Source organism: Vipera berus (genome assembly GCF_964194415.1).
Source record: "Vipera berus genome assembly, chromosome: 1".
Classification (NCBI taxonomy): Eukaryota; Metazoa; Chordata; class Lepidosauria; order Squamata; family Viperidae; genus Vipera; species Vipera berus.
The window spans coordinates 109194172-109218780 of record NC_138202.1 but is presented as its reverse complement, the minus strand read 5'-3'; the positions used below and the strand labels follow the sequence as shown (position 1 = coordinate 109218780).

Below are 24609 nucleotides of genomic sequence, written 5' to 3'. Positions count from 1 at the left end.
TAAGTCATAAGATTAAACAAAATATTTCAGCACTTTCTCTCCAACGCAGTATCTTCAAAAGAAATGAATTAATATGTGAACATGCCCATTATTGCGGAAATCAATAACAAAATAAAAAGGGTCAGAATATTTGTCTTTCAGACTCCTTGTATTTCCATTTATAAAAGAATTCAAAGTTACTGCTACCTAGATCTAGCTAGCTTGATTCAGTTTCAGAAATAAATATGTCTTCAAGGTGAACTTGGCTTTTCATTCATGCAGACTGGTTAAAAAGTCTTATGGAAATGGCTTCTCACAAGTTTTTCCTGGGTATTTCTCACTTTTCCAGTAACAAATAGCATTGGAATTCCTAGGTGTTCTGCCATCTAGTTTCTAATCAAATCTGATCCAGTTTAGGTGTCGGACAAACCGTGAAGGCTAGATGCTGACACTTGATATAAAGCAGATCCACACACAAACACACAGACACAAAGACTCAGAGCCATCATTTACATTGGATAGGTGTGTGTGTGTGTGTGTGTGTGTGTGTATGTGTGTGTGTGATATCATTGTTTCTTATTATTGAAACAGGAAATCCATTCCACCATCCAAATGTTATTCCAAGTGGGCATGCTGAATATTCATAAAACTTGCATTTTTAGCCTGCTTGTGATTCACATCTTTTTATTCCTAGGGAGTTGTTCAAATGACCAGTCAGATGATTGTCGCAAGCCCAATGGACAGAAAGCTGACTCCTGCTCAGAAATGGCTATCTACTGGCAAGTGCCCGATATCAATAAGCCCTACTGTCAGGTGGAGCCAACACAACCTCCTACAAGCAGCACAACGGTGCCAACTACACGAGTGGAGTCTACACCAACACCAACACCCTGTAGTTTTCCATCACCTTTGTGCCAGCTGATTATAAGCGAGTAAGTGAAACTCAGCTTTTGGAAACCTGGCCTCTTTTGTCTCCGGCATAAAAAATAATACAAGACCTTCCCAGAAAACATCTGAGTCTCATCAGATGTAAAGTTACTTGGAATAGCAGTGGCAGGATCTGAAAATTCATCATCAGAAAGATTGTGAGGTGGACACACAAGCACACATCTATACTCATTTATATGCAGACATATTTACTAGCGTGTGCAACAGAATTGCTTGAGAGTCAGGTTCCCTGCTTCACTATAATTCTGCCACAATGAAGACTAACCCCAACCCTAACCCTGCCCCCCATGTAGTGGGGCTATATTGCTATTATCCTTCTCTTTTTCTCATCTTTCTCATCTTTCTTACTGTCTTCTATTGCAGTGATGGCGAACCTTTTAGACATTGAGTGCCCAAAAAACTGCCCAACCAATCACCTTGCCTTTGATCTACCCCCCACCCCACCTCACCCACCCCCGCTCTACCCTCTCGCCCCACCTGCCTACAGGGTCACCTACCACCTCCATGGCCCGCCACAACAGATCACCTAGGTGGCCCTGCAGCGCCATGGCAGCCATGCCCTCTGCCTGCACCTCGCAGCATCATCTGTGTGCGACAGAGTGTGAGGGCAGAATCTTGTCCCTGCTGCCTGGCTGCCATGTCCTTGGCTGCGCTACTCTCCTCCGGGGGGAGGCTGCTGGTGAAGAGGGGGCCTTGGGGGGAGGTGAGGCTGGGGCGACGGCACACGTGCCCACAGAGAAGGTTCTGCGTGCCACCTCTGGATGTTTGCCATAGGTTCGGCGCCACTGTCCTATTGGTATCTTATGATTTTTCACTTGTTGTTTGTATCTTGTGGTTTATGATTGCATCTATGACTTACCACTTTGTTGTTTGTATGTACACTGAGAGCTTATGGACCAGAGACAAATTCCTTGTGTGTCCAATCACACTTGGCCAGTAAAGAATATTCCAACTTGTCCTCTGTCAGTCCATCAAATAAGTGTCTAGAAGCTAATCCTATTCCCCAGTTCTATTCACTCACCAAGCTTCTCTCTTCCCTTCCCTTTGCTTCTCAGCAGCCTGTCACTTACCTGGCATAATGATAGGACAGGGAGCTTCACCAGCAGACTAGCAGCTCTTGGCAAACTGGCCATTATATGATTAAGCTAGGAAGCAGCAGTTCTAACAGCAATCCAGATGGGAGGGTCTGCAACCAGTGTGCAGACCAGCCCTTGGACCGTGAATGATCTTCCCAACTATACGTATACCTTGTATGGTGATGTTATGATATTTCACAGAATTAGGTATTGCCCTGTATTATTTACCAGATACTCAAATGATCTTCAGATTTCTTATATATCATATAGAATAGCAGTCTAGGAATGTGACCTAGCAATGCAGAACCAGAGTTTTTACATGCTTCAGTATCATGTATTTGCCACAAGGCTTATTCTTTCAGTTGTTCTTTTCACCATGAAGAAGAAAAAAAGCTTGTTTAATTGATATGATTTTAATTTCATCCCCTGGTTTTAAAGTATTTTTGCAGATTGCCATAAACTTCTGTCTCCAAGAAATTTCTATGACTACTGCCTCATTGAAACATGTCAGGCTTCCAATGATTCCTTGAGCTGCATCTACGTCGACATGTATGCCTCTCTTTGTACGGCGAATGGGGCTTGTGCCGACTGGAGGAGCAAGACCCATGGGAAATGCCGTAAGTAGAGGATGAAACATCTGTGTTTATGTCAAAAGACCACTAGACAGCCATGCAAACTGAACAGCAACACGACATGGGCAAACATTATTTGCATCCTGTATCCTAATTTTTTTCAGACTTCATTATTGTTTTTGAAGATTGAAAGGCAGAATGCAAGGTGGCAGAAAATATGTAAAGTACTGGGAAGAAGGGGGGGATTCCAATCCTTGGAAATCGCACTTAGAACATAAACTTTAGCTAATTCTTCACTGTATTCCAGTCTTCAGAAATATCTGCTGATTCATATCGGTCTTTCTAGAATATGATTTTTTTAAAAAAACTGTATTTATATCCCATATTATTTTTACAAATAATTCGTGTTTGTGAACATATCCAACAAACCCTCCTCCTCCTATTTTCCCCACAACAACAATTCTGTGAGGTGAGTTGGGCTGAGAGAGAGAGCGACTGGACCAAGATCACTCAGTTGGCTTTCACAGTTAAGGCAGGACTAGAACTCACAGTCTCCCACTTTTTGTATTGGTGACTTAACCACTAGATCAACAGTGGAAAGCTTCAAGCAATAGCAAACATCCTCAGTTCTGCACATTATATTGTACAGTATAAATCAACTTTGCCAGTAAGCATGTGTGAATCATATTCCACAGATTATGGCCTTTTCTAGAGCCTTATTGTAACTGTAGGCTCCTCTCTTTGTCTGATTAGATCTATATACTATGTTGGCTAACCATCAAAAGAGAAAATACCTCCTGCACAGGACTTATTTTTTAATTAGTGGAAAGTTTAAAAAGAAAATACTGGAAGAAACTATTTATAAATTCACTACATTGTTATCACTCTTATTTCTGACCTTTGTTTCACAGCAATAATTCAACGAAAAACAGATTTTGGTAGGGCGGAGGTCCTAAAAACTGCAAAGGTTCTGAAAATATCCTAACTCTTTCAAGATCTATTTTAAACAGCTCAGAAACAAATCCAAAAATGTTGTTTCTGTTACAAACAACATTATTTTTTTTATTATTATTTTGCAATTAGAAATAATTAATTAACAGTTGCAAGTTCATTAGGACATAAATGTTTTCCAAAAGGAAGAAGTTGCCCCTTCTCCCCATGAACTTATAAATACTTAAGGTTCAGTCCTTAAAATTTAATAGAAAGCACTCTCGGTGGAGTAATGTGCAGATTTGACTATTTTCTTCAAGGGAAAAAGAGAGGAAGAAAGATAAATAACAAGAAATAAAAGTTAAAAGGTCTCTTTCCTCTCCTTGATTCTCCAAACAGTTTGAAGTCACTTGCAGCTGTTTTATTGGTTTTGTTCTCCTACAAAATCTCTGGAGAAAGAGCTTGTGTCTCTATAGCGCCATATAGTTTTTTTTCCCCTATCAGAATATAAACTTTTGCCTGTTCATAATGTGTTTTATTGTCTCATTTACAGCCTATAATTGCCCAAAAGACAAGGTGTATGCTCCTTGTGCTCCTATTCATCCAGAAACCTGTGAAAATAGGTAAGCCGCCAGCCGCCCTGAGTCTTCGGAGAAGGGCGGGATATAAATGGAATTAAAATAAATAAATAAATAAATAAATGGTACACAGTACTAATTCCTTTAACAGGTGTATTTTTTTATTTCTTTCAATAGGAAATGGGACTTGATGGAATATTATGAATTTGTACCCATGTGTGACATAATGACAGTTTATCTATTACCGTAATTAGGGGGAAAAGTTATTTTAAACATTCTTATCTATGTAATGATATATGAGCAAAATTAAAGGTTACATGAACTAACATGGCACGTAGCTCATGCAATGAGATTACGTCTTGCTCTGCTTTTGCAGATCCGTCACTGTACTATGTAACTATATTCTGGAATTGTATTTTTAGTTATTTTTATTATTTATTAATTTATTTAATTTGGGGGGGTTACCCAATTCTAATGTAGCCCTGATTTTTTTTTTCATATTTCTGCTTGAGTCTGAATAAAACCTCTGCTTTTTAAAGACTTGCCTGGAATCTAATATTTGGATACCTTAAAGCAGTTGCATCTTTTGTGCGGGCTCACCAGAAATCCTGAAAAACGTTGGACTCTTTTAAGGAATTCCAGAAAAGTCTTAGGGTTGTGTGAGATGCACACTTTATTTGTTAGAGGCACTCTAGTATTCTAGAAATGAAGCCCTTTGATAAGAAATCTCCATGTGCTTTACTTGAGAACAAGGTTCAGACTCAGCCTGCCTTAACTTTCATATTTGAGAGAGGAGGTTTTAAATGCTAAAAATGGATTTTCTGAAGTATCTAATTTTGAGTAATTATTGCATTAGGAGTAAGCAACAAGAATGACCATTTCTGAGTGACCTGTCTACATTTAGACCTCCTGTCATTAAAGCAGAAAAATTAAGTCAACCCAAAATACATAGAGAATATGCAGGGCCTTGAAGTTTGAAGTTGCCCAAAGATCCCTGCATCAAAAGATTAGATCCTAGTGGAGGTGATTTTTTTTCAGAAGACACATACAGGTAGTCCTCAACTTACAATAGTTCATTTAGTGCCCATTTAAAGTTATAACGGCACTGAAAAAAGTGACTTTTGACCATTTTTCACACTTGCAATCATTGCAGTATCCCCACGATCACATTATGCAAATGGCAACTGGCTTGTTTATCATGGTTGTGTTTATCATGGTTGCAGTGTCCCGGGGTCATGTGATCACTTTTTGTGACCTTCTGACAAGCAAAATCAATTGGGGAAGCCAGATTCAGTTAACCACCATATTATCAACTGAACAACTACAGTGATTCACGTAAAACAACTCTGACAACTAAGACTCCACCCAGAAATGGCATCCTGAACCAATCAAGCATTTCCCTGCTTTGGCTGGACAAGTGGCTGCTTTGACTACTAGAAGCTGGGAAAGGGATGACATAGAATTACCCCTCAAAGTGCCAATTTTCTTTTATGCCTCAAGAACTCTTTTCAAAAACATGATTTTTGTGGGAATTCATGATGTGCTCTTGAAACATTTAATTACAAAATGAAAGACACCATATTAATCTGTCTGGCAACAATTTTATCACTGAAAAGATAGTAGGAATGTTTATATATAAATACTAAAAACATTTCAGCAATATACAATTTTCTCCATTTCTTGCAGATTAACGCATGAGAAGAACGACCATGTTGCTGAACGATGCATTTGCCCAGAGGGTACAATCATTTTCAATTCTCACACTGGCCTCTGTGTTCCAGAATGTGGTAAGTTTCTCTTTTCATTATGAATTTATTTATTTATTTATTTATTTATTTATTTATTTATTTATTTATTTATTTAATTAATTAATTAAATTTCTATACCGCCCTATTCCCGAAGGACTCAGGGCGGTTTACAGGGCAGCATAAAATACAATATAAAAATAATATAGAATTGAAATACATTAAATTAATTAAGCCCAATTAAAACAACATTTAAAAAGCTAAATAGTGAAGCATACAGCACTCCTTACTGAAGCATATAGCATAGAATCATCCTTATATATGGCAGTTGGGAAGAACAATCGTATGGTTTGGGAGGGAAAGATGGCCTTTACAAATTTGCTTTTTCAAGAAAATTAAGTACACCAGCTCTTGTGGCCACAGTTTTTTTGTAACTGGTTTTAATCCAATAAAAGAGAGCGTTTGTAGCTCAGGGTTGAAATGAAGGTGCTTGGTGCTCTCTGAGTTCTTGCAGATGTTTCATTACCAAACTAGATAACATCGTCGTTGCAATGTTCAGAATTCCAAGCTAGTTGTGGTCTTAATGCATCTTGATACTTCCATGTTGAAGGAGACTGTATTATATTATCTGATTATATTATCTGTGTGAATTTTTAACCTTTTTTTTTGGTAATAGGTTGTGTGGGACCAGATGGATTACCAAAACTGGTAAGTAGTTCACACAGAATGTTATGTCATCATGAACCCAGAGTACATCACTAGCAAAGGGCATCATGTCACTTTTGATTGAAGATGGAAGACCATTTCACTTAAAAGCATAAAATGGAAAGATTTGTCTGTGGAGGAAGAGGCAGAATCAAAACACATGCCCTAAAGTTGTTCTTGGAAGAGCAAGATTAAACTAAATGAAAATAAAGAAAGATTCAGACTACACTTGGAAAGCATCTTGTAAAAAATACTAAACAAAATATCAATTTTAGGGAACCAGTTTGGTGTAGCGGTTAAGGTTCTGGCCTAGAAACAGAAGACTGTGAATTCTAGTCCCATCCTAAGCATGCAAAACCAAAAAGGTGATTTTGGACTAGTCACTTTCTCTCAGTCCAACTCCCCTTGTTGTTATTTTGGGGAAAATATGAGGAGGAAGGAGTATTGGTATGTTCGCCATCTTTATTTTTATATGAAAAAAGCAGGATTTAAAAAAAACACCAGTTAGCCTCCAGTCCTAACTAAAATTCTCAACTTCATGCCCACTAGTATTAGGTTTATATTTATCAGATGGAACTCTTGAAAAGATGCATACCTAATTTATAATAGTTTCCTTTGGTTTGTAATTTTAAGGCCCTTCTTGGCCATTCAGTAAAACCAACATGAAGAAAATCTCTGCCAAATGTTAAGGCACAATTCAGCAGGCCTATCTGACACAATGAAAAGTTTAAAGCCAAGTAATTGCTCCTTCTTAAGTCCACTGATGGTCCAAGCGATAAGCCTCCTTGTTAATCTGATTTTTTCTTTACAACAGCCTGGTACCAAATGGAAGAGCAACTGTCAAGAGTGTCTATGTGATCCTTTGTCTATAAGCGTACAGTGCAAGCCACAGAGCTGCCCAAAAACAACCCAGAGTTGTGAGGAGGAAGGATACATGCCCGTCTCTGTGCAAAATCCAAAAGATTCATGCTGCCCCGAAATAAAATGCGGTATGCATTATTTGTTTACTTATCTCTAATACCAAAGGGGTTGTGCTCTCTCTGACACACACCTGTATCCATATACAGCTTTAATATATTACAGGCGCCACAAACACCACCACAATTTCTGTTGCCCTCTGACACCAGGGGCTATGATTGCTTGGAATGACAAAGGCTATAGCCCAATGAACTTTCAGACCCCAAAGTCTGAGAAAATAATCTAAAGAAATGACATCAGGATGCTGCACAGCCAAGGTCTAAAAAGGAAAAAGAAATAAAAAAATGATCAGTGAAAACATCTGGCTTGCTTGAAGGTGGAATTCATGCACAAACGCATGCACATGCGGGGAGAGAGAGAGAGAGAGAGAGAATACATGGAATGATGTTGGGAGGCAGGGCAGCCAAGGGAAGGATCAGTTAAAAGGCAGCTTAACCTGAAGCAAGAACATGAAGAAGAGACTCACCTAGTTTTGGAGGCCATAAAGGGAATAAGAGAGAGAAATAGTTTCAGACTTGCAAGATTCTGTTCTTGTAATTTTACCATAAAGTAAAATTAGCTCTTCTTATGTTTTCTGGCTGGCTGGCACACACTGCCCCCTTCACCAGCACTTTTGAGACTAAACAGGTTTATCTGGTTGTGGCTGATGAGTCTTCCCCATAGCAAGCACTCTTTGTCTTTGAAAAAAGAGAAGGGGAGCATTGTTATTATTTATTTATTTTTAATTCCATTTATATCCCGCCCTTCTCCGAAGACTCAGGGCGGCTTACAAGCTTAGCAGTAGCCTTCATTCTATGTATATGCCTGCTTATTAGGGCTTTCACGCCTAGAAAACACAGGTATTTCAACTTTATACCACCACTTATCTTTATAGTATTGTGATCAGTAATGATACAAAGCTATTCTGATTCCTGCAAACAGAAACAAGAAAAATAATAATTGAGTCTTAAAATATTAATATTAAACTTGTTTCCATTAGAGAAAAAGTTAACCACCTGTCACTTTTTTTAGAGAGAAAAGGTTGAGAGAGAGCATCTAACAGGGATAGTAAATGAACACTCGAAAGAGAACTGAATTACCAGTATCTAGGAGAGATAGCAATCTTTGGAGGTTCGTACAGCTGTATTCTTCACATGCTAGCACCATATGCTTCAGATAGAGATTTTAGACAGAAAGCTAGAAATCTGAGATTTCTAGGATCAAGGTTACATGCACTCAATACACCAGGATCTCCTTGTTTTGATATGTCATTAGAATTATAGATGAGATGGACAACTTCACAAGAAGACAGGCAAGTCCAATTGCTTGGGGCTTCATTCCATTCTTTCTTCTTGTTGATTTATTCCACAGTATGCAACACCAGTCTGTGCTCCCAGGAAAAGAAGACTTGTAAACCTGGATATCACGTAGCCTCAATCTCTTACGATGAGTGCTGTGGCAGCATTAAATGTGGTAGGTTCAAACTTGCTGAGATATAGTATAAGATAAATAGATTATATATTCTAAGGGAATAACAGCCATCACCAGAGGAATTGTAGATGAGGCGAAACAGTATGAATGTAGGATGGATATATTCCTAATTTTGGTTTCTATTTGTATTTTATCTCATAACTAATTTAAAAATGGGAAATTCGGGTAGCTATAGAAGTCATTATCTAAGCATAAGAGAAGCTGTTTTCTGCTGTAGATTTGAAGTTGTATTGAGATAGCACCCCCTACTTTAATATTTTACCTAATTTAATTATTAATAACAAGTCTGATAAAAACTGTGAAATCCCCAATCAAACCTTCATTCTGCAGTAAAGCTCAGTGAGAGTGATATTTCATATTCACATATTCACTGAGTTTGGTGGATCAGAGATACAACCAGAATTCCATCATGAGAGGTTTAGACTCGTCCCTATATCTGTGCCTTATCTATCCTAGAAGGTTGCTGGCTGCCATAAGCTTCTTGGAGGAAAGCAACATAAAAGTCACAAATAAAATGAAATAAAAGTAACTTTGTGTATAAAGTATTCAGCTCTCTTCTTACAATTAGTTATTACTGGCTATTTAAATAGTATTAAATAAGGTAAAGGTAAAGGTTCCCCCGCACATGCGTGCTAGTTGTTTCCGACTCTAGGGGCCAGTGCTCATCTCCGTTTCAAAGCCGAAGAGCCAGCACTTGTCCCAGGACGTCTCTGTGGTCATGTGGCCGGCATGACTAGACGCCAAAGGCGCACGGAACGCTGTTAACTTCCCACCGTAGTCAACTTAGAAAGTTCAGACTGCCTCAGGAGCTATTGATAGAGTTTTACAGAGGAATTATTGAGTCTGTCGTTTGTACTTCTATAACTGTCTGGTTTGGTTCAGCAACCAAGCAGGACAGGTACAGACTTCAATGGATACTTAGGGCTACAGAAAAAACAATTGCAACCAGTCTGCCTTCCATTGAGGAGCTGTATAATGCACGAGCCAGAAAGAGGGCTGAGAAAATATCTACAGAGCCCTCATATCCTGGACATAAACTGTTTCAACTTCTTCCCTCAAGACGACGCTATAGGGCATTGTGTGCCAAAACAACTAGACACAGGGACAGTTTTTTCCCCTTGTGTCATCACTCTGTTGAACACCTAATCCTCACAGTATTGTCCAATGTCTATTTACCCATGTTGTATGTCTGTATTATTATTATTATTATTATTATTATTATTATTATTATTATTATTATTATTATTATTATTATTATTATTATTATCCTTCTCATCTTCTCTACTACCCCCTCTTATTGGTATCATTATTATGATTATTATTACTGTATGGCTTGGCATGTACACTGAGAGCTTCTCCACTGAAAACAAATTCCTTGGGTCACACGTGGCCAAATAAAATATTGTAATTCTAATTCTACTATTCTATTCTAATTCTATTAAATTCTTATCATTTTTTATGTTTAAATCTGAATTTCATTTTCCATTATACTTTAAATAATTGGTTCTTTCTGTTTTCAGAAATAAGAGAAGGTATCTGTTTGGTTAATGGATCAGTTTATGAGGTAAAGAAATTAGTATTTATTATTTATGTATGTGAATAAACCTGTTTTCTACATGTTCAATTATAAATCAAAAGTTTAGCATGAAAATCCATACTGTACTCTGGATCTCACCATCTCTGCCAGGAAAAGGGTTAATTGACTTGAGTTCTAGAGAATGGACACAAGGAATGATATCTGTGCGGGGGACTCCAAATATTAAGATGGTATTTACAATGGTACAGGCAAAGCCTTTTAAGTCTATAAAGGAGAATATCTGTAGTTCAGGGTTGAAATGAGGGGTCCTCATTTCTGAGCTTGGTTGTTTTCTTGCAGATGTTAATATACAGTATATGTAACAATAACAATTAAAAGTAAAAAAAAACACCAAAAAGAGACCAGGACCCTAGCTTCAGAGCTGCTCACCAACTGACATTCTTATATAGATTCCTACTTAATATGCACCATCTTTCCTTATCGCTTACATGTTTAATGAAAGAAATATATAGGCTTAGTTACAGTAAACACAAATGCTGCCTTTTCATCTATGAGAATTATATATAATTATATTCCATATTTTTTCCCCAGCCTGGGATGACTGTTCCTGGTAAATCCTGTGAAACATGCATCTGTAGTTCTGTTAAGAACCCTGCTACCAAGAGAAATGTTGTGGACTGTAAGCCAGTTACCTGCAACATGGATTGTCCCATGGTAAGAACAAGTCTTTCCTGCCTAAATGTAGCTTAAAAGGGTTTTTAACGGAGGCTCTCTCTCTCCCATAGATTGGTAGCCACCATTATTAACTCTTAATGTCTCCTAACAGGGGCATGAGTATCAAGTAAAACCTGGTGAATGTTGTGGAAACTGCATCCCAGTGGCTTGCGTCGTCACCATTAATGGTACTGCTGAGATACTGGAGGTAATATCTTCTCATTCGTATTGTAAACAAGTGAAATAATAGGATATTCCTGTACTTTTGCTAACTAATCTGAACTTCTTTCCAAACTTGTAACCCTGTATTTTAATGCCTACTTTCTTCATAGCAATGGCAGATGAGAAATACTGTAAGCTATTAAAATATGAATAGGACTCAGCATGCTTCCCTCCTAATATTTTGGACTGTACTTCATCATCTCCAATCTACAACACTGGTAGCAACTGGTAGGATAGGAAAGCTGGACTGAACTAAATATAGGTAGTCCTCAACGTAGGACCACAACTGGGAACGGAACTTCCATTGCTAAGAGATGTGGGCATTAGGCAAAACATCATGTGACTGCACCACTTAGCAGTTCCAATAGTCCCGGTTACAATCATCAGGCCAGGCCGGTGCTATTGATACCATAGGCAAGGACTTCACATTTCTCCTGCTCTGCAGTGCTTGCCTTCACTTCCTCTGCCTCCATCTGCCTTACCTCCTCTTCGTTTCTGCTCTTTTGGGTGCCCTGCACTGCGCCTGCTGCTTCCCAGTGTCACAGCCAACCTTTGCTGTCTTTTTTCCTCCTGCTGGTGGCTTTGGATCCAAGCACTGGACAAGGGTGCAGTTCTGAGACGCGTGCGGAGCCTCATCTGCCAAAGGGAATTTGCCAGGCCCAATCAGGGCGGAGGAAGCATGATGCAAGCAGTGATTCAAATATGTGAACAACCGGTTCTCTGTGTGGATGCCACTTCCGGAAGTCCACTCTGGGCCTGGGCAACAAAAAATTAGCTACCGGTTCTGCCAAAGTGGGTGCGAACTGGCTGAATCCCACCACTGGATGCAAGGCAAAGAGCAAGTGGTGGCACCCTGAGAGAAAGTGCAGGGCTATGTGGAAGGTGCTCTTTGGGGTGGTGGCAGAACTGGAGAAAGAGGAGGGAGGTGCAGTGCGCACTCTGCAGCTCATTGCAATAGCACCTAGACTTATATACCGCTTCATAGTGCTTTACAGCCCTTTCTAAGTGGTTTACAGACTGAGCAAATTGCCCCCAGCAACTTGGGTCCTCATTTTACCTATCTCGGAAGGATGGAAGGCTGAATCAACCTTGAGCCGGTGAGGATCGAACGCCTGGTAGTGAGCTGAATTAGTCTGCAATACACCACCATGACTGCTTATGCTGCTAGTACTGCTAGAAAATCAGCCACTCACTGTCACATGTGCTGCCAGTGCTAGAATATCTAAACAGCCAAGCTCCTCCATCTGAGGCCATGCTGGGTGGGGAATTCTAGAAGTTGAAGTTCATACATTTCAAAGTTCCTGAGGTTGAGAAACACTGATCTAGACATATTAAGAACTTTGCTTTATATTTTCTATTACAGTTTATAATGTAGTTTACAAATAAAATAACAGTCCTCTCTCATACTCTCTCTCTCTGTCTCTCTCTCCCAATTTATATAAAAAAAAACAGCCTGGGCAGACAAAAGCGGGTCATTGTAAACAGTACAGATGTGAGCCAAGGAACAATATACTAGTTTTGGTTGAGGCTGAAGAAAAATGCCCTTCCTTTGATCCAGACTGTAGTCCTGTAAGTTTTATATCACTTTTTATTTATTCTATTTTCATTTACGGTCTACATTTGTCGAATGTAATGAAACGTGGTTTCTAAAAACTATACCAAAGATCCATATCAAATAGTCATGATCACCATCTGTCATTCAAGGTTGGGGTTAATGTTATTTATTATTAATATTCTAATGATTCTTATTCATATGCACTGAATAACTAGCAGTTGCCTCCTACAGCATAAAGTTGTTTATTTGTTCAGCATGAAGAAATGGTGATGGCTAAAGCTACAGTAGGAGTGTGCCCCACATTTCATTATCCTCCCTAAATATATTCAGTATGAAAATATTCATATATTCAGTATATAAATGTTTTATATATAAAAAAATATTTATATTTGGATGAGCAGCATTATCACTCTTTCCACATTTAGAAACTCAGTGATAACAGCTTGTATTTCTTTAGGTACCAATCCTATCCACATTATAATCTGGATTATTTTCTGGAATCCCTATTATTTTCTGGCAGAATTGTAAAGGTTGGATGAATTGAACTGAAACTGTTGGGTTTTTCTCATTCTTATGACTAGTGAGATCTGGTGTTTATTAGATGTTTTTACAGAATGTGATGTTCCTCAATGAAAAAAATCATAGAATGCTTCTGTTAGTAAAGTGCATCTATTGTTTCTTTATAAAGATTGAGAAATGATGCAATTTCCCCACTTCATAAGCAGACAATAAGCAATAACTCATAATTAATTCATAACTTGCTGGCTTTGATTCTCCTCTTTGGGTACATTAAATAATGATAGATTGAAGCATTTTGTTAATGGAGTTTAAAATGAAGTTTTAAGACTAAAGGTACATTTAAAATCCAGTACTGTATACTTCTACTGTATATCCAGATATAATAATGATTAAAATAATAAGACAAACTTTCTTTCTTGTCAAAGGATCAAATTGAATTGACTCCAAATGGCTGTTGCAAGATATGCAAAGGGAGTAAGTAAAGAAAAATTTAAAAAATCCTTAATTCATAGGGTCTTTATTAAGTAAATTTAATGAGCATTACCCCTACCTCTTCATTTAAATTTATGAATCGAAATGTTGAAAAGGGCATGCCTAGGACTGAATCTTCTGTTATATAGTTTGATAGAGATAAATTGTCTCCTGAGATCCGTAAACATTTTTTTCTTCAATTTTATTTTTTGCCCATATCTTACATGTCATGGACTCTTCTCCACCAGGTCAGCAAAACCTATCTGTTTATTATGCACATCTTGTACACTTCCCTTAAGTAATATTCCAATTGTATCTATTATTGAATTCCTGAGAGTGAAAAATGAAGGCTTTGTGGGCTTGTGTAACATTCATCATTATTTATAGGGAGTTAAGCAGATGGCAACATCTGGCATATCTTACCTTAAAAAGCTAAGTGGAGTCATAGATGGCTAATAAACGAATGGGCAGCTACTGGGGAATTCCAAAGTTGTAGGAGAGATTGAGAAGATCAAAAAAATAACTTGGAAGAAAACAAATGGTAGATTATTTCCTTAGTCAGCAACCACAGTGGTGAATGTGAAGACTAAATGAAAAAAATAATATTTCCTTTTTCCCTTTCATTTTTAAGCACCAAACTGCAAGCCATACAAGAATCAAACTCTAATTCGTGAAAATGAGTGTGTATCTTCTGAAACTGTTGAACTGACCTACTGTGAAGGAACTTGTCCAAGCTCTTCAGTGTAAGTGATAAGGAGGCCTATCCTACTCTTACCTATTCATTCCTCTGCCGGATAATGTGATATTCATAAAATATCAGCTTAGATATACTTGGACAGCTTGGAGACAAGAGCCCCTTCCAATTTGCCAGTTGATTCTATTGGATTGTTTTGATGATTGGGTGGCTATGTGCATTTTTAACCACTCCGACAAACTATTTGTTGGAGTTTTAAAACTCTATAGTAACCCCAAAAGACTTATTTGAGATGGACAGTGTAAAAATACATGTAATAAGTTACATTTTGCAAAAAGTATCTAACTTTTTTCTCCCCTATCTGGACAGATATTCTCAAATGGAAAAGGCATTTCACCATAACTGTGCATGTTGCCAAGAGCAAAAGAGCCATAGAAAAGAAGTAACCTTAACATGTCCAAATGGCACGACCATCATTTATGACTATTTATATGTGGATGAGTGTAAGTGTGCAACAGATGTATGCCCCACCGAAGCCCCACCCAGCTAGAAGAAGGATAAGAATTTTCATTTTTTTTTGTTCAAGAAAAATCCAACAATCACTCTGCAGAAATCAGTTGTCATCCAGTGCTATTTTGGATCTCTTCCTGTGTCTTTGACTCCGATGTTTTTCTGTTGGCCAGGTGCTTAATCAAATTAATGTCATCTTTTGTGTAAAAAAAAATTACATTCATCCTGGCGAATTGTTTTCAAAATGAGAGCATTCTTATTGGAAGTTTTATCTCATTGGAAAACCTTCCAAGTATTCCTAACATAATGATAGTAACGTATAACATTTTAATGTAGAAAACTAAATTCTTATACAGTATGTCCATGCTTTTCTTGCTTTGCTGATTTTTTGGGGGGGAAGGCAGGGGTTACAAGTCTTTAAATGGAGGCACAAACTTCTGTATAGCACCAATGCACATGCTAAACTTGCTTTCCTCTTCTGCTTTTTTGAGATTAATAAACGATACTTAAATAAGTTCAGCTTGTATAACTGCTGTTTTCATTCATCCAACTGCTGTCATCCATTAAAGTCAAACTTTCACATTGCAATAATTAACTGTTTCATTATATGGAAAGATTACGGCAGCCCTCCTCAACTAATAAACTCCTCCAGAAGGGATTATATAGTTTATTTAATTATGATCAATAACCTGCAAAGTATAAACACAAAACAAAGAACCCAATGCAACATGAATAGTGTAAAGGTCATATAAAATGTAAACATTAAGATTTTAAAAACTGAGAAAGAGAAAAAATGAATCTAATGCAATCAACAAGATAAAACCTAAGATAAATAGAAAGACAATTACATAAAAATACAATAATATCAAAGAGTCAATAAAGATGTCTTAATGTCATCATGACAAAATAGGGAAATGTTATGCCTGCAAATATAAACTTAACTTCATGGGTGATTATTGTATTTCAGGTTCCTTCTTATCACAAACACAGAGTCCATCAGTCAATGGGAATCATATAGTACCAATAGAATAGTTGTAGCTGAGGGGTGAACTATGGGATCTCTGATGTTCTCTGAGCTGTGGGGCACCAAAGGTAGCACTTAAAACTTTAATCATATATTGCTCCACAGTACTTTACAGCACTCTCTGAGCTGTTTACAAATGTCAGCACATTGCCCCCAATAATCTGGGTCCTCATTTTAATGACTTCAGAAGGATGGAAGGCTGAGTCAACCTTGAGCTGGTCAAGATCAAAATCCTGGCACTGGGCAGAGTTAGCCTGCAATACTTCATTCTAACCACTGTGCCACTGCACAAGGAATACTAGTACTGCCAAGAATGAGGCACTAAAATGAGACAAAGAAACAAAATTAAATACTTTGCAGGTACAGGTAGTCCTTGACTTATAACCACAACTGAGCCCGACATTTATGTTGCTAAGTGAGACATTTGTCAAGTGAGTTTTGCCCCATATTGTGACCTTTCTTCCCACAATTGTTAAGTGAATCACTGCAATTGTTAAGTTACAAACACAGTTGTTAAGTGAATCTGGCTTCCCCATTGACTTTGCTTGTCAGAAGTTCGCAAAAGGGGAATCATATGACCCCAGGACACTGCAACTGTCATAAATATGAGTCAGTTGCCATGCGTCTAAATTTTGATCACATGACCATGGGGAAGATGCAACAGTCATAAGTGTGAAAAACAGTCTTAAGTCACTTTTTCAAGTGCTATTGTAACTTTTATTTGGTCACTAAATGAACTGTTATAAGTCGAGGATTACCTGTATAAACATTTTCCAGGTTGCAACCACTACTGAAGGATGGCTATAGCATCCAAATATATTTACTGTGTAGCGTCAAAGATTATTTGATAGATTTCAGCTTTATTTCTCTTTAAATCTAGGGGTAGCAGAGAGTAGATGGAAAGGCCACAATAATCAATTATTTGAATGAATAATCAGCTAAGGTTTTCTTTCTTTCTACCTTGATGAAAAGCCATGAAAAACCATTAATGAGACCAGGGGGACTTTGGAAAACAGGAATTTAAGCCAACAAGATAGTTGGCTGGTGTGAACTTTTTCTCCCAGTGGAATCATGTCAGTTTTCATGTTGATTAAAGCATTTGAAACACAGATGAGAGCAGAAGAGCCTTGTAACAACCTATCTTGAACAATTTCAAGGATTTGGAATCATTGTAGGAACATAACTCTGCATGATACAGCATTTGGGGTATAGATATGGCAAATTAAATCTGTTTTAAAAGTTTGAGAGTGGCAGATAGACATCTGCTCCTTTATAAATGAAAACAAAAAAAGGATTACTTTGACACTATTATTAGCTTTGGCAGAAATACATTTGTTCGTGCCAAGCTCCAGAGGCCTGAAAAAGTATGCCAACGTATTTAAAAGCTGGACCTTGTTCAAATTTTGATATTTCCAATTTGCCTTTGATGTTTGTGATAACGTGGTCTTCTGAAGAAAACCACAATGTTGATCTTAGAGTGATTGATTGTAATCCCTTTCTTCTTACAGAGTTCTGCTAAAGCCAGCCAACTTTTTTTGAGGCCCACTGAAAAAATGACTACATCAGCAGGAAATAGATGCCCAACACCAAGTTTAATGAGTGGGGTCCCTTTTTGGTTAAAGTAAATACCACTGAATTCGCACACATATTAAACAATAGGAGAGCTAGAAAAAGAATTCAATTTTATTGCTTGAGGGATTGGAAGCAAAGTAGGCCTTCCCCCACTCCAAGGATTACACCAAACCTTAAAATTCCTGATAAACTGTTTGGAAATCCATAGATAGATTCTTTTTGCCCTCTAAAACCTAAAATCTTTTATTTTATTTTTATTTATTTTATTTTATTAGATTTATATACCGCCCCTCTCCAAGGACTTGGGGCGGTGTACAGGGCAATTAAAACGCTAACAACACGCAAGATATAAAAATTAAAATAAGATTAAATCAAATTCCTTCCATCTAATACTCTTCTATTCTCTAATGCAGACATGTCAAATGCAAGGCCCGCTGGCCAGAACTGGTCCACGATGGGCCCAGTTTTGGCCCATAGGGCCACCCTGGAGACAGTGAGGGACCATCCCCCACTGCCCTGGCCCCGGCCCACCCCAGCCAGCACAGGAGGCGGTGAGCACACAGGGGCAGGAGGTGCCTTGCAGCAGCCACAAACCACTAGCCCTTTGGCTGCCCATTGGCCGGAGCACCCTGGGATCCCACAACCTGCACAGCACAGGTGGGTCTGAGTGCCGCAGCCAGCAGTCGGCCCACCAAGCAGCAGGTGGAGGCAGAGGTGCAGGGGGGAGGCACATGATCCAGCCCACTGGACATGTCACGCAGCTGACTGTTCTCCCGCTCTGCCCAGCTGTGGTGGGCGCAGGCAAGCAAAGATGGATGGTCTGAGTGCCCTGGCTGCTGAGCCAGCCCTCCAAGCAGCAGCCAGAAGCAGAGGCAGAAGCGCAGGGGAAGGCACCCGATCCGGCCCACCAGACACATGGGCAGTCACCCACCTGCTCTGCCCAGCTACAGTGGGTTCAGGCAAGCAAAGACCAACAGTGGGTCCAAGTGCTGTGGCTTCCAGGCTGGCCCTCCAAGCAGCGGGGAGAGGCAAAGGCGGGGGAAGCATGGGCAAGCAAAGATGAACATCACTGCCACGCCACAGCCCCTACCAACTCGACCTATGCCATCCAACTTTATCCTCCAGCCCTGCCGCACACACAGGATGAGCCTCCCACCTGCTGCCACACCTCTGATGGTCCCAGCAAATGGGAAGGGTGGGGAGCCCACCCCATCCCCAGGAGGCAGCTGAGACTCCCCTCCCTGCTCTGCCCGAGCCCAGCCCAAGAGTTGCCCAACGTGCAGCTGGGCATCCCCTGGGAAGCAGTTCCAGGTAACGCGGCCCAAGATGGATGATGAGTCTCCTCCTGTGGAACAGGTCCTGGAGCCCACCCCAGTCCACCCCAGCCCCTCTGCTGGAGACCTCTCGATCCCTGGCATAGCCCCTACCCAGCCTGCCACAGCCCCCCCCCCCCAACACAAGCAAGATAGAGCTAACCACACCACCTGGCCATGCCCACCCAGTCAGCCATGCCCACCCAGCCACGTCCATCCGGCCCCCTGAGGCAACCAAAATGTTGAAATTAAGTTTATTGTTGCTACTGTGTCTCTATCTTGTTAAAAGTAGCGACATCTATTTTATTAGAACTTACTATATGGCATCTGCCTCCTTCCAATGTGGCCATAATTAATAGATTTGGTTGTATTTTCAAGCAAATCATATAATTGTTATCCAGTTTTGACCACATGGTAAGATCATATATTCGGTTCACAATATAGACGAAGCAGTGAACAAAGCTTCAGATTTGAAACTGAATGACCAATATAATAAAGCTGTTTTCCAAACTGCTGTTCATATCAAACTTGGTGATTGGCACACACTTCTTCCTGAAAACATTCTGAAACAGCCACAAACAAAATTGAAATCACTCATTATCCAATGTGTATGGGAACATTTTTGCATCTGTCTGTCCCCTGCAATCCCTTTCACAATTACAAAATGCCCATGATTTTGTAAAGGCCATAACACAAAAGCTGCTGTGTTCTGAATCCATGCTGAAAGGCTTTTTTCCCCATAGAAACACAAGCACAATGCAACACTTGCAATCCAGATGTTTGCTCACAACTCATTCATTTGTTATACTGCATTAATTAAGCTCCCCTGATTTTTCCAGCTGGTCTAATGATTGTGTGTGGTGAGACGTGGCCACAGTATTACAAGCCTTCAATTTAAGAATTCTTCCATCTTAAACTGACCTAGTCAGTTCCTTTGTTCCTTCAACAGAAAGTATGTAGAGTTAGGTTTGCTTGCTGAGCTAACTGATAAATATGTACGGTTCTTCCTTGCCTCAAAAAGCCATCCTCCGTATCATATAGTGCTATGTCCTGAAGTCTATAAGAAGAAAATTGTTTGCATTTTTTTTGCCATCATAATTTATTCAGCCAACCTGACTACAATCTAAGCACAATATAACTGGTACTTTGTTTTTACTTCAGTAAAGCACAGCATAGAGAGAACAGGTAGCTAGCACATTTTGACTGATTTTGAACACATTTCTACATTTTCAGACTCTTTTCGGCAAACAGTTCTAAAAGCCATTAACAAAAATATTTCAGGCATAACTCAAGCTGCCTCCCAGAGGCTTGGGTTTTGGGTAAAAGGTTTTATGAGAATAATTTAGATACCAAGGATGCTAAATTTCGTGTCAGCAGAAAATCTGATCATCTGTGGATGAACGGTATAAATGAAATATTGTAGATATGATAAATAGGGTAACCTAAGTGCCAAGGTTACTAAATCTCCTTCAAGGTCTAAGTTCTGTTCAACAGCCAATCATTCACTCTGCAAAATGCACTGTAGTCCTTATTTTCTTTCAGTTTTAAATTGCAAACATTTTGCTTAAAGTCTTAAATAGACAGCTTAAATCATGCTTCTCAAACTGCTGCTGTGCTAATGGCATCAACTTTCATAACCCCCAAAGATGCCTCTTTAAAAAGCCTGCCTTAGGCATGAGGTTTGGCAAATTTCAACAATGCCAAAATTCATACATTTGAAAGGAATTAGTACAACTCCAGCTTATTGACATATTTCATTTCTTGAGTTTAAACATGTTGAAGGAAAAATCTTCATCAGGGTCCAGTCCAAGCCGGGAATAAATAAAATGGAGGCTGCTTAAGGAAGAAGGTTCAGTTTACTGAGTTGCCAGAAACTTCAGTGACACGGCATGTTCCTGGGGTAGCTGACAAAATGGAATTGGGATAGGTGGGGTTTTATACCATCTTTGGGCTTTGTATTTAAGATTCCTCCTGTTCCTGTGGCTTTGTATTTCCTGTTCCTGTGCAATGAACTTTGACCTGAGCCTGAGTGTGCCCTTTTGGTATTCTAATGGTGGTGGGTTAATCCTATTATGTCCTAAAGGTCATCTTCCTGTCCTTGGGAGTCTTTGTTTTTCTAATCCCATCAGCTCAAACCTTCTCTGGGGTTGTGGCTGAAGTCATTCTGCTTATGAATAGGTGGCCCAGTCTTTCTGAATAGGATTATCAAATCTGCATTTCTACAGAGCTACTCTGCTCAGATTCTGCCTGGGGCGAATTGGGCAGAAAAGCCTTTTAAGAATTTTTCCTCCATTATTCCTTTGGGGAAATATAATATTCTGGCTTTTTTAATATCCCCCAAAATTTCCTTCTCTAGGAGGGTGAGTGGGTGCTGACTTCCAACACACAATATTCGTGTGGCATATGAATGCCACTTACAACTGCTTACTGTAATTGGTCATTTACTTAAAGTAAATTTTACTGATTTAGAACAGTGTCTTAAACAATGAAAAAAGAAACAAGAATATTACCAGTAGAGTGTAGGCAGATGGCTTTACCAAAACTGTAGAAGGGTTTAAAAGTCTATTTCCTGTTTTTAAGGTTAATTGGAACAGAATTCAAAAGCATATTCAAACTAACTCAGGCATGTCAAATTACCGGCCCATGGGCCGGATGCATCATCCTGAAACCATGCCCACCCCATTGCCGGCATTGGGGGGAAAGTCAGGATATGTCACATGACATCGCAAGTTTGACATACCTGGTCTAACTCATTAATGACTGTTAGTTTCGGGGGGGGGGACCTAGAAGTTCTATACCTGCCAATAGAGAAGACTGCTTCTCTGATTGAAAGTTCTTCTGCAAGTCATTTCTCCCTAAAATGTAGAACTGCTTATTTGGAACAAGATCCATCTTTGGGAGCATAGAGGTGGGGAAGAAAGGCAATTGCCATTTCTCACTCCATTCCAATTTCTGTTGAATGTAGGAGCTGAAATTGGTTGTTTAAAGTAAATAGCTCATCCACCCTTCCTAAAGTAGAGCCTCTACAGGAGGAAGCTCTTCAATTTTCAGTTGTTTGCAAAGCTCATCCGTCCAATTGCTGTTCAGAGCTGCTCCATCTTCTTCCCTGTCAGGCTGTTTAATCTAGCCAGCACAGAATATAATTCTGCTGCCTGTTCGCAATAGAGAAGCGGCTGGAGCAAATAAAAGAAAATGGAAACACAGAGTTTGTGTCATCAAACCGAGTGATTGCCCACTGATCAAATTAGAAAAAAATGGCAAATGAAAAAAAAAACCACAGAGAACAGGAGGGATCATGTCCAAGACGGTTTTGTTGCCATCTTGGAAAAAATAAGCAAATAAGCCAAATAAAGCCCAGTTTTAAAGCCATTCCATCACTTTTTCCAAGATCCTTGAAACAAGATTAATATGGGTATTTCCTTGACTTGCAACCACAGTTGGCCCCAGAATTTCTGAACCTAAGCAAAACAGTTGTTAAAGTGAGCTTTATGGGGTGGGGGTGGGGGGGTGTTGCTATAATTGTTAAGTGAATCATTGTGATTGTTAGGTGAAACATGCAGTCATTAAGTAAATCTTGCTTTCCCCATAAACTTTGCTTGTCAGAAGCCAACTGGGAAGGTTATAAATTCTAATCACATAGCCCCAGGACACTGCCGCCATCCTAAATGTCTTCCAATGGTGAGATGGGCATCATGTACATTTAATAATCTAAATAGAGACATGACAGTTGCAAGGTGCTTGAATTTCAATCATGTGACCATGGGAAGGTTGCAACAGTCATAGGTGTGTGTAAGCCACTTTTTCAGTGCAGTTATAATTTCAAATGGTCAGTAAACAAATGGTTGTAAGTTAAGGACTACCTGTACCAGGGTTTTCAAATGCAAATCTGTAGTTATCCTAGACTCCCAAAGACCTTTTTGCCTTCTATATTGAAAGTTATAAAGTTCTGCATTCCTGTCTCTAGTGATAAACCTCTGCCTCCTCCATTTACAATTGTAAAGTTCTGCATTCCTGTCTCTAGTGATAAACCTCTGCCTCCTCCATTTACAATTGTATACAACAAATACCTCTGCCTCCTCCATTTACAATTGTATATAACAAGACTTGTCTCCTGTAATTGCCCTTGCCTCAAGATATGGCTTCCTGTCTCCTGTAATTGTCCTTGCCTCAAGTTATGCCTTCCTGTGATAACCCTTGTCTTCTCTGTTAGCATTTGTATACGATAAGTTATGCTTTATTGTTTCCTGTGATGACCTTTGCCCTCTTCATTAGCAGTTGTATGCAATGAGCTATGTTTTCCTATGACCTTCCATATGTTACTTCCTCATGTGTGTACTTCCCCCTCCCTGGTGAAACTGCTCAATAAAAGAGTGCTGTGCAAAGCTGTTCGGGGGGCAACACCATCCACCCCGGGCACTCTGTGCTCTCTCACCTTGAACAAACTTGTGTTGGTGCCTCAGTTTGTCCTAGGATTCTGTTCCTGCACTATCGCAGTTCCCAAGTGTGACCGTCGGAACGTCCAGCACACTGGGTCGGTGGCAAAGGGCAAAATCCTTCCATATTCAAGGTGTTCACCCTTGCGAGGGTCCCTCTAAATTCTCACCCCTGTTACGGGGCTCTAAGAGTTGAGGCCGGAACCCTGATCGGTCGCTCGACGCGACAACTGGGGGCTCGTCCGGGATCGCGGCTTCAACTCCACAGTACGACTCCTGCCCAGGGGTGTACTGCCTGCACTCCTGTTACCACGCACCTCGGAGAAGGCTTCTAATCATGAGTAATGGGCTCCCCACTTTCCAAAGTTTCGTCAGGTCGTAGGGACGAACTTTTTAAATATAGTGCAGAATGCTAATTTTGTTCAAAAATACAATGGCACCATGGTCCATCCTGTAGGAAAGAGACTTTTAACAAAACTTTTACAATATATTAACAAAAATTGTCCGGCTTATCCGGAATCAGGCACTTTGTCTGTTATAACCTGGGAAAAGCTAGGTAAATATCTTCACAATCATCCCAGGGCGCCTGCTGACATTTTGTCCGCATGGCAAGCAGTGATGGCAGCATTAAAACTTTTGCCATCTCCTTTAGATCTGACATCTTCTACCTCTAAACCTCTTGATCACTCTTCTGATCTTCCGCCTTCATCTGAAGCCCCCCCACCCTATCCTTCCGCACCATCTACAACATCTTCTGACAAACCTTCCTTACATTCTTCATCGTCATCTGAATTTCTAGCCTCCTCTTCTCCAACCTTATTGCCAGGAGGCCAATTAACAAATCTTCTTACTTCATCTGTTTTTGGTTAAAGGGCCCTATAGAAACCATGTTCGGTTGGAATCACCTCATGATTTTTCTCACCTCTTGTAGGACAAGCCAAATATCTAAATAGATGTTGTTTTAATAGTATCTGTGTATATATGTCTGTCTGTGTTGTTCTGTGTTATTTCCAAGACTTGGAAGAGGGTCAAAATCCTCTCTGATAACACCAAACAAAAAGGCC

The 24609-nt window shown here is 39.6% G+C and overlaps 1 protein-coding gene across 1 annotated transcript in view; it reads left to right on the top strand.

Annotated features, from left to right (window-relative positions):
• Positions 1-15776, top strand: part of LOC308669854 (mucin-5AC-like) — a 63438-nt gene extending 47662 nt beyond the window's left edge. The window contains exons 36-49 of the mRNA XM_081330767.1: positions 674-911; positions 2442-2620; positions 4059-4128; positions 5770-5870; positions 6505-6536; positions 7348-7522; positions 8862-8963; positions 10502-10545; positions 11110-11232; positions 11345-11440; positions 12907-13023; positions 13954-14002; positions 14631-14742; positions 15063-15776. Of these exons, the coding sequence (XP_081186893.1) occupies positions 674-911; positions 2442-2620; positions 4059-4128; positions 5770-5870; positions 6505-6536; positions 7348-7522; positions 8862-8963; positions 10502-10545; positions 11110-11232; positions 11345-11440; positions 12907-13023; positions 13954-14002; positions 14631-14742; positions 15063-15243 (1619 nt within the window). The 3' untranslated portion in view covers positions 15244-15776. The remainder of the gene's footprint in view (positions 1-673; positions 912-2441; positions 2621-4058; positions 4129-5769; positions 5871-6504; positions 6537-7347; positions 7523-8861; positions 8964-10501; positions 10546-11109; positions 11233-11344; positions 11441-12906; positions 13024-13953; positions 14003-14630; positions 14743-15062) is intronic.
• Positions 15777-24609: the final 8833 nt, after the last annotated feature.